This window comes from Halyomorpha halys, unplaced genomic scaffold, assembly GCF_000696795.3.
Source record: "Halyomorpha halys isolate HHAL.00 unplaced genomic scaffold, Hhal_1.1 Scaffold1311.1, whole genome shotgun sequence".
In the NCBI taxonomy this organism is placed as follows: domain Eukaryota; kingdom Metazoa; phylum Arthropoda; class Insecta; order Hemiptera; family Pentatomidae; genus Halyomorpha; species Halyomorpha halys.
Window position 1 is genome coordinate 181,012 of NW_027115302.1, and position 16,876 is coordinate 197,887.

General features: G+C 29.5%; 2 protein-coding genes across 2 annotated transcripts in view; both read left to right on the plus strand.

Moving 5' to 3' along the window:
• Positions 1-6,062, plus strand: part of LOC106689242 (phosrestin-2) — a gene marked incomplete at its 5' end in the record, with an annotated part of 174,560 nt that extends 168,498 nt beyond the window's left edge. The window contains 2 exon segments of the mRNA XM_067052379.1: positions 449-705; positions 1,526-6,062. Coding sequence (XP_066908480.1) covers positions 449-705; positions 1,526-1,981 — 713 coding nt within the window. The 3' untranslated portion in view covers positions 1,982-6,062.
• A 4,203-nt stretch (positions 6,063-10,265) lies between these two features.
• On the plus strand, positions 10,266-16,785 carry Nubpl (NUBP iron-sulfur cluster assembly factor, mitochondrial). The gene is made up of 8 exons (XM_014434138.3): positions 10,266-10,859; positions 10,929-11,082; positions 11,181-11,300; positions 12,472-12,511; positions 12,579-12,763; positions 13,349-13,537; positions 14,828-14,925; positions 15,142-16,785. Exons 1-8 carry the CDS (start codon positions 10,737-10,739, stop codon positions 15,205-15,207), a joined length of 975 nt encoding a protein of 324 aa, XP_014289624.1. The 5' UTR covers positions 10,266-10,736; the 3' UTR covers positions 15,208-16,785.
• Positions 16,786-16,876: the final 91 nt, after the last annotated feature.

Here is a 16,876-nt window from a genome sequence, read left to right on the forward strand (position 1 = left end):
TATATATATTCTCCTAGCGATGGTTATGTATCAAATGAGCTGAAACTCGATATGACGAGTTCTTTTAAGACCAGAACATTACCAGAGAAGCGGAAGCGAATTTCAGGCAAAATTTCGTCCAGTCCAAATTTTTAACAGCTGTCTTAAGGTTTTACGTACCTACCACAGCCCCTCCAAATTGAGTTCATTGATTTTGTGGTGGAAAAATCTCTTGACAGATCTCAATGTTTTCTGCAAATTATTCTAATTCAGAAGAACCTTGAAAGATTTGATTAGTCAGGTACACTAGAGTGCATTACTAACTATTCAAAACTGAGTTACACTGACCAGACTATGCACAAGCATTTTGGCCTTTGCAGGCGTAGGACTATTTTGTACCTTTCATGAATTTACAGCTAAGACATAATTTAAAGTTGGAATTGACTAAAGTACACGATATTGTTCGCAGCGGACAGGGCGGACGAAAAGCTGCACAGACGAAGCACGGTGAGGATGGGAATTCGAGTGGTTCAAGTGCCCAGCGGGGCCGAAGACCTGCCCCAAGGCACCCCGCCGCATGCCTCCGCAGAGAAGCCTTTCCTACTCAGCGACGGCAAGCTCAAGCTGGAAGCGTCCCTCAACAAGAGGGTCTACTACCATGGCGACCCGGTACTCGTCAATCTAGCGCTCCACAACAATTCTAACAAGACTGTACGTAGGCTTAAGGTAAGCTCTCTCACTATTATACATGTACGTAGGCTTAAGGTAAGCTCTCTCACTATTATACACAAATAAAATCATTCTGTTCTTAGTTAAACACAACAAGTTGGATGGCTTTTATTTTAATACAATAAAGGTGCGAGTGCAATCACGTGACTTGAGCTCACGCACGAAAACCTAACTATCCCAACACATAAGGGATTAGTATAGCAATCAAAACTTAAAATGCATAAGTTCTTTCAAAGAAAACAATAGATGAACGAAACAGAGATCAAATGGTAGGATAGGTTTATTTTTTTAAATGTATATCTGGACATAAACGAGTAAAAAAACAAAAAATGCTTACGAATTTGAGAAGCGGTTTCCTTGTCTTTGCTGAAATTTGCCATGCGCTTCAGAAATACCCAGCAGTAGACCCTCCACTACAAATCTACTCGTACTCCTATATACATAAGAAAAAATTAAGACTACTATCCTACCTTTTACAGAATATTAACTCCCTGCCACCTACTGCCTGGTTTACTGTTAGAATTTGTTTGAAGAGACTCTTTTCATTCCTCTAAATGAAGATGAAAGAAAGGTGTCATTAAATAAATTGAAACCGACAATCTTATCGGTTAGTGCCAGAATATCAAAAATATAAATAGCTTTTTCATATGTATTTTCGAAATAACAATTAGATTTCTTTACAAAGAGTGACATTTAACGTTCAAAAATTGTTGAAACTATTAACAAAATATCCTTTGGATTAAGAATCATTCCTTACATGTTATTGATTGTCCATTCATTTTAATTCTTGAAATTAATTTCAACTCTTTCTTTTCAGGCATTCATCGTTCAACACGTAGACGTCTGTATGTTCTCAAATGGAAAATTTAAGAACGTGGTCGCCATGATCAACTGCATGGGAAGGAGTCCGATAGGACCGGGGGGAAACTTGGAGAAGACGTTCGTCCTCAAGCCAGTGAAGGGAGCAACCAAGAACTGGATCGCCTTGGAAGACTCCTACACCAAAGCTAACAGTTCGCTGGCTTCCACGGTAGTCTGCAACTCCCCGGAGGACAGGAACGTCTTCGCCATCTACGTGTCGTATTACGTGAAGGTAAAGGCCTTCGTGGGCGCGATGGGCGGAGAACTTTCTGTGAAGCTGCCTTTCGTCCTGATGCACTCGCCCTCAGAGCCGGACCCTGGTACGACGGAGCTGGTGGTGCCTTCGGAGCCCACGCCCCCAGCCACACCGTCGGCTCCTCCCCCAGCCGAAGAACAGGAACAGAACACCTGAGACAGGCCTAAGCGGGGAAGCATTGTCACCGAGCTTCGTCTCAATAGGGCCTTCTGCTGTTTCGCTCGGTCACACTGACGAATCATCGTTCAATTGTCTCTAAGCATTTTCTTATTGTTTCATTGCCAAAGAATGAACGATATTGTCACCTGTGAACACTTTTGAGTGCAAAGGTTTACCAGTTCATCTTAGTGCACGGATTCGTTAAAGTTATCAATTACTATAATTCTTCCCGGTAAGTAGTTAAACTGTTGAGAAAGATGAAAAGTGAGTTGGGGAACATGGACTAACACACAACGACAAAAAATTTAATTGGTCCCATAAACTTTTAATAAAAAAAGAAGAAGAAATATCATGTTTCAGAAAGTGCTTATTGTAAGACAAAAAGACAAAGTTATTTTTATAAATGATAACAGATATCTAATATAAGGATATGGATTATAATTTCTACAATCATAAGACCATTTAATTATTTTTCATGGTATGAAATAACAATGACTCATATTTGAAAACATGTATACTATTACTATGAAATGATAAAAACGCCATTTCAAAGCTATTTACAATATTTTTTTTAAAGATTATAAACTATGCATAGATTTGAAAACCATAAGTTAAATCTCCAGTTTAATAAAGAAGGGTTCTAATTGAATTTCAATCTCCTATTACATCTCTACTTTTCTTTCTCTCAATTAAGTCAAGAAATATTTTGAATACCCAATTTAAAAAAATTATCTAAACTACAAAGCTCATTTTTAAAAATATATCCTTAATTATTAAAATAATCAGCCGCCTTCAATCTTACCTATTTTTTAAAATTATTTTGTTGTATATTATTTTTTTTAACACAAATAAATTAAAATTTAATTTATTTCATTCTGAAACTATATTAAACAGAAACTAGTTATAAACGGTACAAAAAAGAAGATGCATGTAAAAGGGTTTGAAAATATTTGTGCATTTTATGTTTTTTATGAATTTCAACATTTTGCTCTGACTTATATTTTTTTCTCAAGAACATTTTTAAAACAATTTATACAAAAACTTTTTTTTAATCTTTTATTATAAAATTCTTACATGAACATTTATTTAAGAAATTTTACAGTAAAAGTATTTTCGAGAAGTTATCATTAGAAATCTTGTAATACAAACTGTTTTGAGAACTTAAATTTAAAATGTTCAAGTAGAAACTTCCATTATCAGAACTTTAGTCAAATAGCTCTTTTGATGTAAATTCTTCAGGAACTGTTAATCAAAAGGTTCTTTTGATGGAAGGTCTTGTTCTTGTTCCAATTAAACGGTAAAACTAACACTTTTTGGAAAAGTTGAATAAGTATTTAAAACTCTGCTTTTTATAATTCTGAATTTCCAGCAAAGTAAATGAGAAAAAGAATTTCAATAATATTTAGAGCATCAACTAACTGAGGAGGAGTAAGGAGTTTCTTAACATATAATTAGAATTTCAAAAGATGATTAAAGTTATAAAATATTTTTTTTTAGATTATTATAGAAGTAATAATTTTTTATTTAATTATTTGTTTATCTATTGAATTACTGATGGGGTACTAAAAATCTAAAATAATGTTTCATAAGTTTTAAAAATTTTTTTTTGTTAGTAGACTCTTTGAATTTTTAACATTAATTAAGATTTCGTGTCCATAGATAGTCTTATTTCTTTATATAAAGTTTTGGAAATTTCAGATATAACATAATTTAACAGTCTTGCTCAATATTTCATTGCCTTGAATATTAAAAACAAATTAATTATGAATAGCAATGTTTTTTATTTGTTTCTTCTCAGAAGAAAAAATTCAGTATTTAGGACAATCTGATTCTTATTACATTACCTATCTTACTATTGTGTGTTTTTATTAAAGTAACGATCTATGAATCACACAAACAAGATCAGGTAAAATATATAAACCGTTAAATAATAATTAATTAAAGAAATAATAATTAGACGAATCAATTTCAGTTATCTAATAAACCACTGCAGATATTAAACTCCTAAATTAGGAAAAACAAATATTGAGTGATCTGTTATAGAGATGATCCCAAGAGAGACTAGATACATCAGTTTGGCACTCTTGCTCAAGAAAGTTGGAACCAAAATTGGAAAACAAGTAGTGCTGAGCTATTGGAAGTTAAAAAAGATTGCACTTGGGGGGAAACCTCCAGTATAAAGTCAAGGCAAGAAGAGGTCATCCTCAGCCGTCTCCCTATTGGACACTGTGAATTTTCACACGTGTACTTGTTATGTGATCTAGAAACACCAACGTGCATGGACTGCCAAGTCACTAGAACGGTGAAACACATGCTATTGGAGTGCTCCCTTTACAATGCTCTGAGGAAGCAACTGATGACAGGAACAAGCATGGATGAGACCCTTCCAGACCAAGAAAATGAAATAGAAAAACCAATGGTTTTTTTAAAAGTTACTAAATACTACAACAGAATATAGTGATTGCCATTTGATCCACCAATGACCCTTAGGGGTAGAGGTGGAATCAATAAACAAATATTGATTGCCAATTATATACAATTAATGTTTTGTGATAAAAGACAATTATAAACAGTTATGCATTTTAAAATGTAATTTACTCATTGTCAATTATAATTATCTTTCAAAATGGACTTTTGAGAAATAAACTTTATTAAAACATTATCATACATAATGAAAATTAAATAAAGATAATAACTAATGTTAAATTCCAAAATATTTACAACTCAATTGTAGATGCCCCTAAGCATTATTATTAATAAGAAGTAAACAAACTAAGCAACAGACAGAAAAATAATAGATAAAATCATAAACAAAAGAAATAATCTAATAAAAAGATAAAATAAATCTATAGGCCAATTATTACAGTTGTAAATATTTTATCTATGAAATTTTATTAATTAACAATTACCACATATAAAATCATTAATTGAAATGTAGTTTCTTTCAACTCACCAGGAAAAAAATAAAATAAATAAAGACTTATAAACCTTCAATTCAATATGAAAAACTTGACTCAAAATTTTAGATAAACCAGTATAAGATATATTTTCTAATTTTTATATGTACAAATCTTATATTAAACTAAAGTGCAAATACAATTCTGGATAATTATATAAGATGCTTGGTTTATAATCTTTGACACACTAACAAGAAACAGAATTCAATTTTTTTCAAAGATTAACTATTAAATGGTCTTTATCAAAATATCCATAAAAAATAAAGGACACCAACAGAATTCAAATACAAAGAATAATGGGTGAAGAAATAAGAGAAAAAATAAAATATACAGTTTCTTGGTTTTAATGATCCCGTTATAGTTTGAATAATGAACATTAGAGTTTGGAATGCTTTATGTGTTAAAACATGTTTAAGAATAGTTGTGACCAATTATAAGAAATGCTTCAGCTTTTAAATCACTCATAGGGTGAAATACTGCTCTTTCTTCACTTTACTGTGTATTGGGTTAGCAATATAACTGACCTTAGGAAATTAACAAAAAAAATTCAGAAGGTGAGTGGAAACAATAATAATAAAATACATATAAGAAAGGACAATTAACACAGAAAGTTAATATAAAAATGTGTGATCAACAAAAGAAAAATCAATGAATTTTTCATTAGGATCATTTTATTTAAATCAGAAGATTTGGCTCTGAATCGATTAAAGAAACATATCTGGATCATAAGTGATTTAACTAAAAATGAATCACCAAGCAGAATGTTCCTGGAGGAATATGAGATTTAAGCAAACAAATAATATCAGAAACAAAACATAGGCAATTATTATGTTAAATATGTCTTATTTAGATTATATTAGTAATATGGTGTCAATAAAGAATTAGAGTATGTATTATGAAAAGTGTGAAATTGAAAATTTTCCCCTCTAACCATTGGTTTTTGATGCAATACGTAAAATTAAATAATAAAACATGTAAATATCTTTTTTAAAGGATACTTTTTACACTTGTCTAAATACTAGTATCTTGATATATGTTAAATAATATTAAAAATTTATAAAATTGTTATCACTGAAATCAATAAAAAATGTATTCTGTTACATTGCCTAAATTATTCTATGTACAAGTAAAGATTTTTTATGAAATGTGTGTTTATTTATTTTCACCTAAGCCTCAAAACTATAGGTAGTTTTAATATACTAAAAAAGTATTCACATCACATAAAAACATTATAATGTGTATAATGGAACATTATAATATTCTTTATTAATATTACATCCATAATGGAAGGTGTAGATTTAATAATAAAGAGAGAATTTGGACGAGGAAAGAGAAAGGGGAATTTGGTCAGAGAAGAGAACACATTACAATAACTAAATAGACAAAAGTTATTTATTATTGTCTAACAACGTTTCTACCAAATTGCAGGCTTCAATCGGGATTATGTAAAAAAACAAGATAACAACCATAATGATTTAATAATAATTAAATTAGTATCATTTATTTAATAATAATAAATAATTATTAATTAATTTAACTTTGAAAATGATCACTGAAAACAATAAATAAGCATAGGTCTGAGAATGTAAGGTATGTGAGTAAGCAATATACTATCTGGATCATTAAACTAAAAAGGTACTACTAAACTCCACCAAAAATGAGCTCTTTTAATACCCCTAATGGGAACAGAACATACCATTCTAGTTGGAACAATATTGAAGGCTTTAAACAGTAAGGTTCTATTTAAATTCACCCTAATAAACAAGATGTCAACAAACAGAATAATAAATATGATTTAAAAGATGTATGTATTTATTTACACTTTATTGGCAATAAAATGCTTCAAATCTATAAATATCTCTTTATCCATCATTTTAGATTTATTTACCTACAAATATAACTGCATTTGAAGCATTCCTGACCCCCATCACCCAAACCGGTCTTCACTAAGCAAAAGATTGAGAAGAATATTTTGAATATGTTAATAATCAAGTTTTCAGAAACCTAACTCTATATCATACCACTTGAAATATTCCTGTAAAATTTCCAAATCTATTAAAATGCAGCAAGTACTGGATTAAAATTGAACCAGATAATAATGACATTCTAAACTACAAGTAACAATGGATGAGCTGAACTTTCAATAATAGGTATCATCTTCAGAGTAAAATCGATCATAATGTAATATGACCAAGGAAATGGTCTTATGTTCCATTATATCGGACCGTTTGACTAGTACATGCTAAATAACCTGTAATAATTTCTCTAAATAAAAATTACCCAACTAATAAACACTTTTGTTTCTCCAAAATGCCATATTTCAATACTTGTTTTATCTAAAATTATTTGGAGTAGTAAAATTGATATACTTGATCCTCAAACATTTGTTTTAAAATGGATTAAAAAATAGCAACAATTTTATTGGATTTTTAAAAAAATGTCTGGGTCACATGCTGAATGAAAGTTCTTTTAAATATACTATACATAAATTTTATGCAAGTCATGGAGGCTTTTCAGCCATAAGACTTTGAACAGATTTGAAAAGATCTCCAATTCAAGGCAAGATGTGAGTCCATGGGGTCTCCATCAATATCACGACCACTGGAGGTCTAACACTTCTTGAATATATTTTAAATTTAAAGATATCAAAAATTTAAATTAAACATGGTGTAGTTTAGATAATTGTTTTAAAGAAAAACATAATTTTACTATGAATTTTTTCTTTATTTTTATTATGTGGCACTTCAAATGAAAGCTCTATTAACTACCTTTGAAACAAGCTATCTAGACATTATTAATGGCAAGTGAGGTGATCCTATGTTTATCAGTTCCTTTATAAATAAAATAACCATTTAGACCTTTTTGAAAAATTAATTTCAAAAGAATTCCTACTTAAAAACATCAAAAAAATTTGGTTTTATAATCTCTTTATCTATTGAATATAGAAAAAATGACAATTATTCATGATAAAATCTTAATAATTGTAGTTCAAAAAAGTTTTTCTCTGATTTCTAAATCAATACCAAAAAGAATTCTTAGCAATTAAATAGATTTTACAAGTTGTATCTGGTTCTGATAAACGATTGGCACTAAGAGTTTGGGAGACACTTCTAGGTTTTAATTATAAAGATTAATTAACACCAAGCTTAAATAAAAAGTAGGTACTCTTGCTGATGCTCGTATTAGTGAGGGGAACAAGTCTAAGTATTTGCTAAGTCCTGAGAAACTAAAGGAAGACAATTATGATTCAAATGATTCATGTCATTTATTTGATTTGATTTGAACTAAATGGCAGTTCTAGGTTAGTTGGTTTAACTTTATTTCAGATCTAGGGAACTAGTAGGGAAAATGGAAACCATCATGTTATTTATTTAATTCATGAAATTGTAGCAAGAAATTTTTCTTATCTCTTTTTAATTTAAAATTCTTGAACAAAAACCTTAATTTTTTTTTTATATTCTACTACTAAAGAAAACCTCTGCAACTTTCATCAAGTTAAGTCCCAGTTACACAAGTCAATGACATATTGGGACCTATTGATGGTTAGTTGAGTTAGTAGAGCATGGAAATCAACAACTATGACATAAGTAAAACCATGATATTATTATTGGAAACTTTGTAGTAGACTACATAGAATTAATTGAAGCATAAGATGGTCCAGGTGGTTGTCAGAAAAGTATTCAAAATAGAAAAATTTATTAAATAGAAACAAAAATTTGGACCCATGTTGCAGTCTTCATAAGGGCTTAAGTCTAGGCAGCAAGCAGAGAAAAGACAAGTATGGGAATAATATTACCATTGTTGAATAATATATGGGTACTAAGTTTGACAAATTAAATTGATTTTTACACCTTTATGAAAATCACAACTGCTGACTTTCATTAATTTTATTGGCAAACAATTTTAACTCCAGTTACCATTCGTCACTCCACGCCACTACCCCTGATGAAGACCTGAAACTCAGGTCGAAACGTCGCCATAAAATAAATAAATATGGTTTTGTTTATTTTTGTTGTTCTTTGCTGACCGCACCCCCCGACAAACTTCTTCAAGCATTAATCTACGGTCAACTATCTACACCTCACTAATAAAAAATAGTTTAATGGTGACTGGTAACCTGAAAATAATTAATCTAAATAAAAATGAGCAAAAATATTTTTGAAAAGTTGTAATTGTTAATAAAAATTTTTGTACATGTAATTTATGCGCAGAGTTTATCTTTTGGTAAGTACAGCAGATTCTCACTAATCCAAACTATCCTATAATCCAAATAACCCATTAAAAAAAAAGTTTAATTTGATTGAAGTATATACATACACTCAATAAAAACATATATATTATAAACACTTAAATTTATGTAAGATTTACCAAAAATTAGTTGAAAACACTCTTAAGCAATCCGAGGCCTAGAAAAGGATACCTTTAACCTCATATTGCAAATTTAAGGTTATTTTTCAAGAAAATAATTTATGTAATACAGAATGATGATTAATAGTTATTAATTTTTTTTAATGAATAATTTTTTTTTTTAAGTATCTGTTACTAATGAAGTTTTTTCCATTGAATAATCCAAATTTTCAGCTAATCTGAATCTCCCGTCTTAATTAGTTCGGATAAGTGAGAGATCATGTTATAAAAAAACAGAACACTATCCATAATAATTAATGCTCAATTGATGAATAATAAGAATCTAAAAAGCTATTATAATAAAATCTCAAAAGCTGAAATTATATTAAAAAACAATATTTATATTATATTTATTAATAAAAATATATTTCTACTGACAGCTAAATAAAATAATAAATCTTAAGTTACATCATACCCAGGCCTATCACAAATGGCACAAATTTAATCGTAAAATCAATTACCTAAACTAGTTTTCCAAAAATAGATGCTAACAGTAGTTTATTTACTTCATAATGTATAAGCCAATAACACAGCAAATACTTAATAAATCTTTTCCTTAATAATAAGAAACATTTGTCTCACCATGGTATGCTCCTCTACGATTTCCTCGCACAATCATCTTGGAAGGTTCGCTACCATCAGGAGTCTGGGGTGCATACACTCTAATAAGAACATACTTAAATATTCCCTGTGGGTCAATTTCAACATTTGGGACAGCATTTAAAAGATCTGTAGACATCTTCCAAATAATTTGAGGAATACAATCTGCAATGACAAAGCATTAAAAGGACCAGAATATGATAAGAATGGTTAAATAAAAAATCTAATCCATTTAAAACAGCGTCTATAAGGCAAAAGAAATACTTTTATAAGATAATAACTTACTAAATAGCTTGATCTCTCGTTTAAGCGCCAAAGTTAATCAACCGCGATGAAAAACACAATACAGATTGTCAAATAATAATTCAAGAAGTTTGAATAGCTTATAACTACTAGGAGGTTATTGCGGATAAATTGCTGTTATACAGGTTATTTTCAGGATTTTTCAAATTTGAAATGATTTGTAGATGAAAATTACTTGACAAAAGTAGCTAATTATGTAATCAGAGCTTCAATCTCTAATCAAACAGTATCTCAATTTTGCAACATCTTCCGGTGTACATTTAAATTCCCGCGTTTTAAACAGAAACCTTACTATCTTTTGGGTAAGGTTATGGTGGGATAAAAGTGACAGGAGGTAATTGTCTAAGGTGCTTTTTCACAGTTGTGTTATCTTTATCAAAATGGTCTATGCTTCTTTATCACTCCTACACAACTAAGATAAGGAAGGAAGAAATAACTTGTTCCAGTAGTTTTATTCATCGAGTTCAAAATTTTACTATTTCAAAATGTTAAAAGATATAAGGGTCCTTAAAACGTTTAGTGTTATAGGAAGGCTTTGTGGAAGTAATTTTATTAAGGTCTTTCAGAGTAATGATAGGAATTTTTCTACACCATTTCCCTCAGATGCTGTAAGTAAATTGCTTTTTGTAAAAAATGTTCCGATTTCATCCTCTTATTTTGTATTCATGTTTTCAAAGGGAAAGCAGGAGCTGAGTAGTAAAGAAAAGTTAAAGCAGCACCAGCAGCAAGTGATGGCTCGAGGTTTACCAAAAAAGAAACCTATTGAAGGTGTTAAAAATATAATTCTGGTTGTCTCTGGAAAAGGAGGGGTAGGGAAATCAACTACTGCTGGTTGGTCTGCTGTAGTAGTTATTTCTCATTTTTATTTTCATTGCTGATTTTTTCATAGTGATGCATTCTGTTACAAAATCTGATTCCTTTTGTGGTAGTGAATACTGCAGTAGCTTTAGCTGATATGAAGATAGATGTTGGATTATTAGATGCTGATGTTTTTGGCCCTTCTATACCATTAATGATGGATCTTAATGAATCTCCTCTCCTCACTGATGGTATGATAAAGAAGATGTACTAAATATATAGTCTATAGTTGTAATTATCAAAAACAGCAAACTTTTAAAAAATTTTGGTAATTCTAAATATAGACCTTTAAAACACTAACTATGGCTTACCGCCCATATCTGTGCTATTATATCTTAGGAGAAACCTTATTAACTAGACCCTCCACATAACTAAATTTAAACCATCACTAAACCCCAAACACACTGGGCACATTTAACAATTATTTTTAGTTTTAGGTATGCTACAGCATTCATCTTACCTTTGATGGAGTGAAATAATAATAAATTGTTCTTTGTTAGAAGTCAGACAAAACATTTGTTTTGATTAAACATCATATTTTCATTACAAATAATGGCAAACTTCCATTCTTATATTCAACATAAAAAATAATCACAAATATAATATTTATCAGAAAAGTTGGGTAAACTAATTATAATGGGCTGTTCGTATTAGAAAATAAGAAATTGTGAGGAAAGTACAGAATATTAGTTAAGTACTTTTGTGTTCTCAGAGGTTGAATCCTGTGAATCTAGATTCATTTAGATGGTTCACAATCCATAGAAGTTTACGGACCACTAAGCCGATAATTGTGGTCACACAACTCGATTGTTGTGGCTCATTCCCACTTCTGGCTTGTCGTAAATGGGGGTCCCCTTTGGGTAACATTTGAAAAATTGGGTTGTTTTGTCACTTTTATCATGCATTTGTATATTAATTAACACCAAAAACATCAGGAATGATAATTAATAAACTACTTATAACAATAAATCCTTGCAAAAATATGTGTTACCAGATCCTCCTGTTGCCCGTTTTGATTAATTTTCTTGAATAACAAATATTAATCTGGATCAAAATCAAAATTTATTTATTTAATTGCATATTTGGTTTATGGCTTACTGATTTGGCATATTTATAATTGGCTTTATTAAAATTTATTTCTTTGTTACTTAACAGATATTAATGTCATTTTACTGTGTAAAGAAGAGATCAGTACTAAGATTAGAGTCAAATTCAAAGCCTACTTTTGGTTTTTTTATAATAGTCTATAGTTTGTATCTGAAATATTCTATTTGTCGCCAAATTTATTTATAAGAATAAAGTTCATAACTGTAATGAAATTTATGGTATCTGTAGAATAATAATTTATTTGTTTTTTTCCAGATAACAAAATGATACCACCCACAAATTACGGAGTTAAATGGTATTAAATATGTTTTGTAATAGTAATTTTTTTATCTTTACATTAGTAAATTTTTGTTTTGATTTAGCATGTCTATGGGTTTTCTGGTAACAGAAAAGTCAGCTGTTATTTGGAGAGGGTTAATGGTCATGAGTGCATTGGATCGCCTCCTTAGGCAGGTACAATGGGGGCCTTTAGACTATTTAGTTGTTGATACCCCTCCTGGAACTGGTGATACGCTTCTTTCACTCATTCAGAATTTACCAATATCTGGTAAGTTTACATAGTTTATGAATGTAATTTATTATTTAATTTTGATAATTGTTATTATTACCTATTTCTGAAATGTAATACATCAAAATTTGAAATTAACAATCTATACTAGTTTATCAATCAGGATGTCTATCAGTTGGGAAATTCAGGAATATAATGGGTATTTTTTAATTTTATTTTTAAGGAATGTGTCAGGATTCCATGGAGAAAGAACAGCATATTAGTAAAGTATATTTGTGATTTGCGATATTTCAATTCTTGTGGATTTAGATTAACATGTACCAATAGTACTTCCATTGAGGCAGTGTTAAGAATTACCACCGGCAATTCTGTTTTTTTTTCTTTCTTATTTTTGTGTTATTCATTTCACCTTTTATCACTGATGCATTGATTATTAATTTAAACTTGAGTATTTCTATGTAATAAAGTTTTATAATGGGCATTGATAATGCTCTTCTGTCTGGAGAGCATTATCAATGCCCATGAGTTTCTGATTAGAAGTGAAATTTAGTCTAGAATGCCTATAGAAATCTTTAGACATTTGTATTTACAAAGAAGTATGCAAATTATAACATTCAATTGTAGGTGTTATTATGGTTACAACACCACAAAAAGCTGCTGTTCAAGTTGCAAGAAGAGGAGGTTCTATGTTACAGAAGTTGTCAGTTCCGATAATTGGCATTGTTGAAAACATGAGTTATATCCGGTGCCCGAATTGTAGCCATGAAGTTTCATTATTTGGCGATAATACAAAAGATTTAGCTACAGAGTTGGGTAAGATTAGCTGAACAATTAAAACATTACTGTACTTTCTTTTATTTATCATACACTTAAGAACCCCAATGATGCTTAGTAAACTCAATAAGGATATCTTTACTATTGAAAGACATTGAATTATATGACACTTTCACTAATCCAAAATGAGTTGTATCCATACAGCTAACCATTTTATTTCTTCTATCCTGCCTGCAGTCTATATGCTCATTAGTTACATCTTGTTTGTGTGAATCACATGATCTATATTTTACTCATGAGAATTTTTTTTTAAGATTGAATATTTCATAATTGTATAATGCTTTTTTTAAACATTTTCTTCCTGTTACAAGAACATTATTTAATTATTAAACAAACAGCTTTAAGATTATGATCAGTCTTTGTTGATTATGCTGCAGAAAGCTTTTGTTAACATTAGGTTTACATGACCTGTAATTTGATGGATTTTAAAGTTTGAAGAGAATTTCCAAAAATCCCTAACATTAATTTTAACTGTTTCATAGTAAATTAATCATTTAAGAATTTATACACACAATTATTTTTTCCTTAGCTTCCTAATTTTGAAATTTCCATGTAGCATACTTATACCTGCTAGTATACCTCTGAGACCTAGATTTTTATTTATGAATTTATTTTGCCAAATTGCTTCTTGTTAATAAAATAATGAAATTGAAAAACATGATTTTTAACTTTGGTTGTTTTAACATGCTGATGACAATATGTAGTTTATTGACAGGCCTAACACATTTTATCCCTTAATTAAACAAAAGAAGATTATTAATACATCAGTGGTTAATATTTTATAAATTTATTACCCAACCTTATTATTGAATTTATATTACCCAGCAAAATGGTGTGTATTAATTTAATCAGATCCCTACTCCACCACTGTATGTATTTCTACCCAAAAGAGTATAGGTTAGATGCTCGAGAATTTGGCCCCCACCCCATGGTGGTTACATTATATATCTTTGAAACAGTCCATACAGTTTCAAGATATATACTAGCAATAAAAGTTATATGTAATAGCATCAGTGAAAGTCTGCCTTAAGCTATCTGAGTTTGTTGAGAGGGCAATTTTTGTGATGTACAAACGTTTTTCTTTCTTTCTAAAAGTTCCATACCATTAAAACAGTTTTAATCAAACAAAAATTTAATTTTCATGATATTTTTTCATTATTTATTACTTATTTAAAGCCATTAGTGATAATTGTAAGTTGTTTTTTTTTAATTTCATTATTTCTTTTGTTATTGAAATGTTAAGAGAACTATAAATCTTACTTTCTACAGATGTTCCATTAATCTCTAGTATACCTCTTGACTCAAAAATATCTGTTTCTTCTGATGCTGGAGTTCCAGTTGTACTGTCCAAGCGGGACAATAATCAGGTAAACTTCATGTTAAAATTCATTTAATTAAAAACATGTTATTGAAAAACAATATCTATTACCTTCACATGATCAGTTAATCTAATGTGTTTTAAACATTTGATAGTCTCAGTTATTCCCAAAGAGCTTGAGCATAATGAATAATAAACATTTATCTAGTATAGAGATGTTTTTTAAACAGAAGTAAACAAAAATATATTTTTTTTTTTTTTTCAGGCAGAAAAATATAAAATTATTGCTAAAGAGGTCATTAAATTCACACAAAATACTCAAGTGATCTAGTTGACTTTTGTGCATATGTATATATTTAATTCACTTTGTTGTTGTTGTTGTTCAGGTAATTAATATAAATAGATTTTTTATTTATTATAGGTAATATATATTTATAATTTATACTGTTATTTCATTATTATATTTATATGAATGTGCAATTAAAGATTGTTGTAAGTCGCTCTTACCGTTGCTTTAGATTAATCTAAGTTTGTGGCAAAGGAAAGTCAGTGGTATAGAAGTAAGATTATTAAATAATATTTATTGTATGTTTTTTATATATTCATAAACATGAACACAAGAAGTAGTTGTGGATTCTACATATGACATGCACTGTAAATATGGGCAGTTAAATAATTGTCTGAAATTCTAGTTAATTCTCAATTGGTAGAGTGAGTTAGTTCTCTCCTGTATTTTTCAGTTCAGAATACAATTAGTTTGAAAAAATTGCATCATCTTGCTTATATTACATAAATTATGTATCCAATATAAAACAATTATTAATTAGTGTTACCAATTGTACTTAAAATTCTTCATCTTATGATACCTGCTGAAAAATTTTAATTTAAAACAATAGCCTTTGCTAAATTCAGCATACAAATTATGGACTCTATTTACAGAGCAATATCTACCCTGTGATGCCATGGTGCTTGGTATTTGTAATAATTAACATTGGCCAATTCCATATAGCATTTGGACTGGTCCATGAAATATATTCATTAAAATTTTGAAAGATTCCCTTTGTTGCAAGTCCATCAATCTGTTTAAGGAAACATTTTGCAATAATTTAAATTACTAATAAAGTTATTCTTTTTATAACTTATAGCCATGTTATTAAACTAAAAAATTTAAGCATATTATAATCCTTATTTTATCTAATTCAGGTGAAAAAGGTGGACCATGTTTGAAAAAACTTTTTCTTTTTTATTTTTACATTATTATTATTTATATTTCTTTTGGATTTTTCCTCCTTAGAGTCCTGTTTCCTTTCTTCTATTTTTAACGTTCACTCGTCGAATAAAAAAAATCAATTGTAACACATCCGCGATGATTCATGACGTAAATACTACATTGATAATTGTTATCGTCTTCTATTTCTTCCTGGATTAATTTGTATTATAATTATGGTAGAGAAATAACAAAAGTTGAAAACATTTCCATCTACATACTCAAGATAGCAGTAATTCAAACAGACCTCCTGAAGGATGCGTGCTGCCATGTTGAATATTTTGAATGATGCATCTTTACACCATATTTGACTAATCAGAATTGGTTAGCTTTCTTTTTGGATCAATAAAACTAATAAATAAATACTGAAACGTTGATACATAAAAATAAAAACATAACTAACATCATCTACACATAAATAACAACTATTTATTTAAAAAAGAGGATATTACAATATATATATTATTCTAATGTTTTAATTCACAACTGATGCTGAATAGGTTTATCAGAGGTTAGTATTCTTTCCAGGGTGTCTAGCAAAATGGCATGAAAAAATTCCCTGACTTTACCAGATTTTATTAATTGTGAATTAAAATATTAGTTCTGAAGTTGGTTGGGGGTGGGATCAGTGAAGAACGCAAATTAGTAAATATATTTTACTAGTGTCAACATTTTTGCCAGAATTTCAGGGATTCATGCAAATTGTTGGCACTAATAAGTTTTAATTATTTAT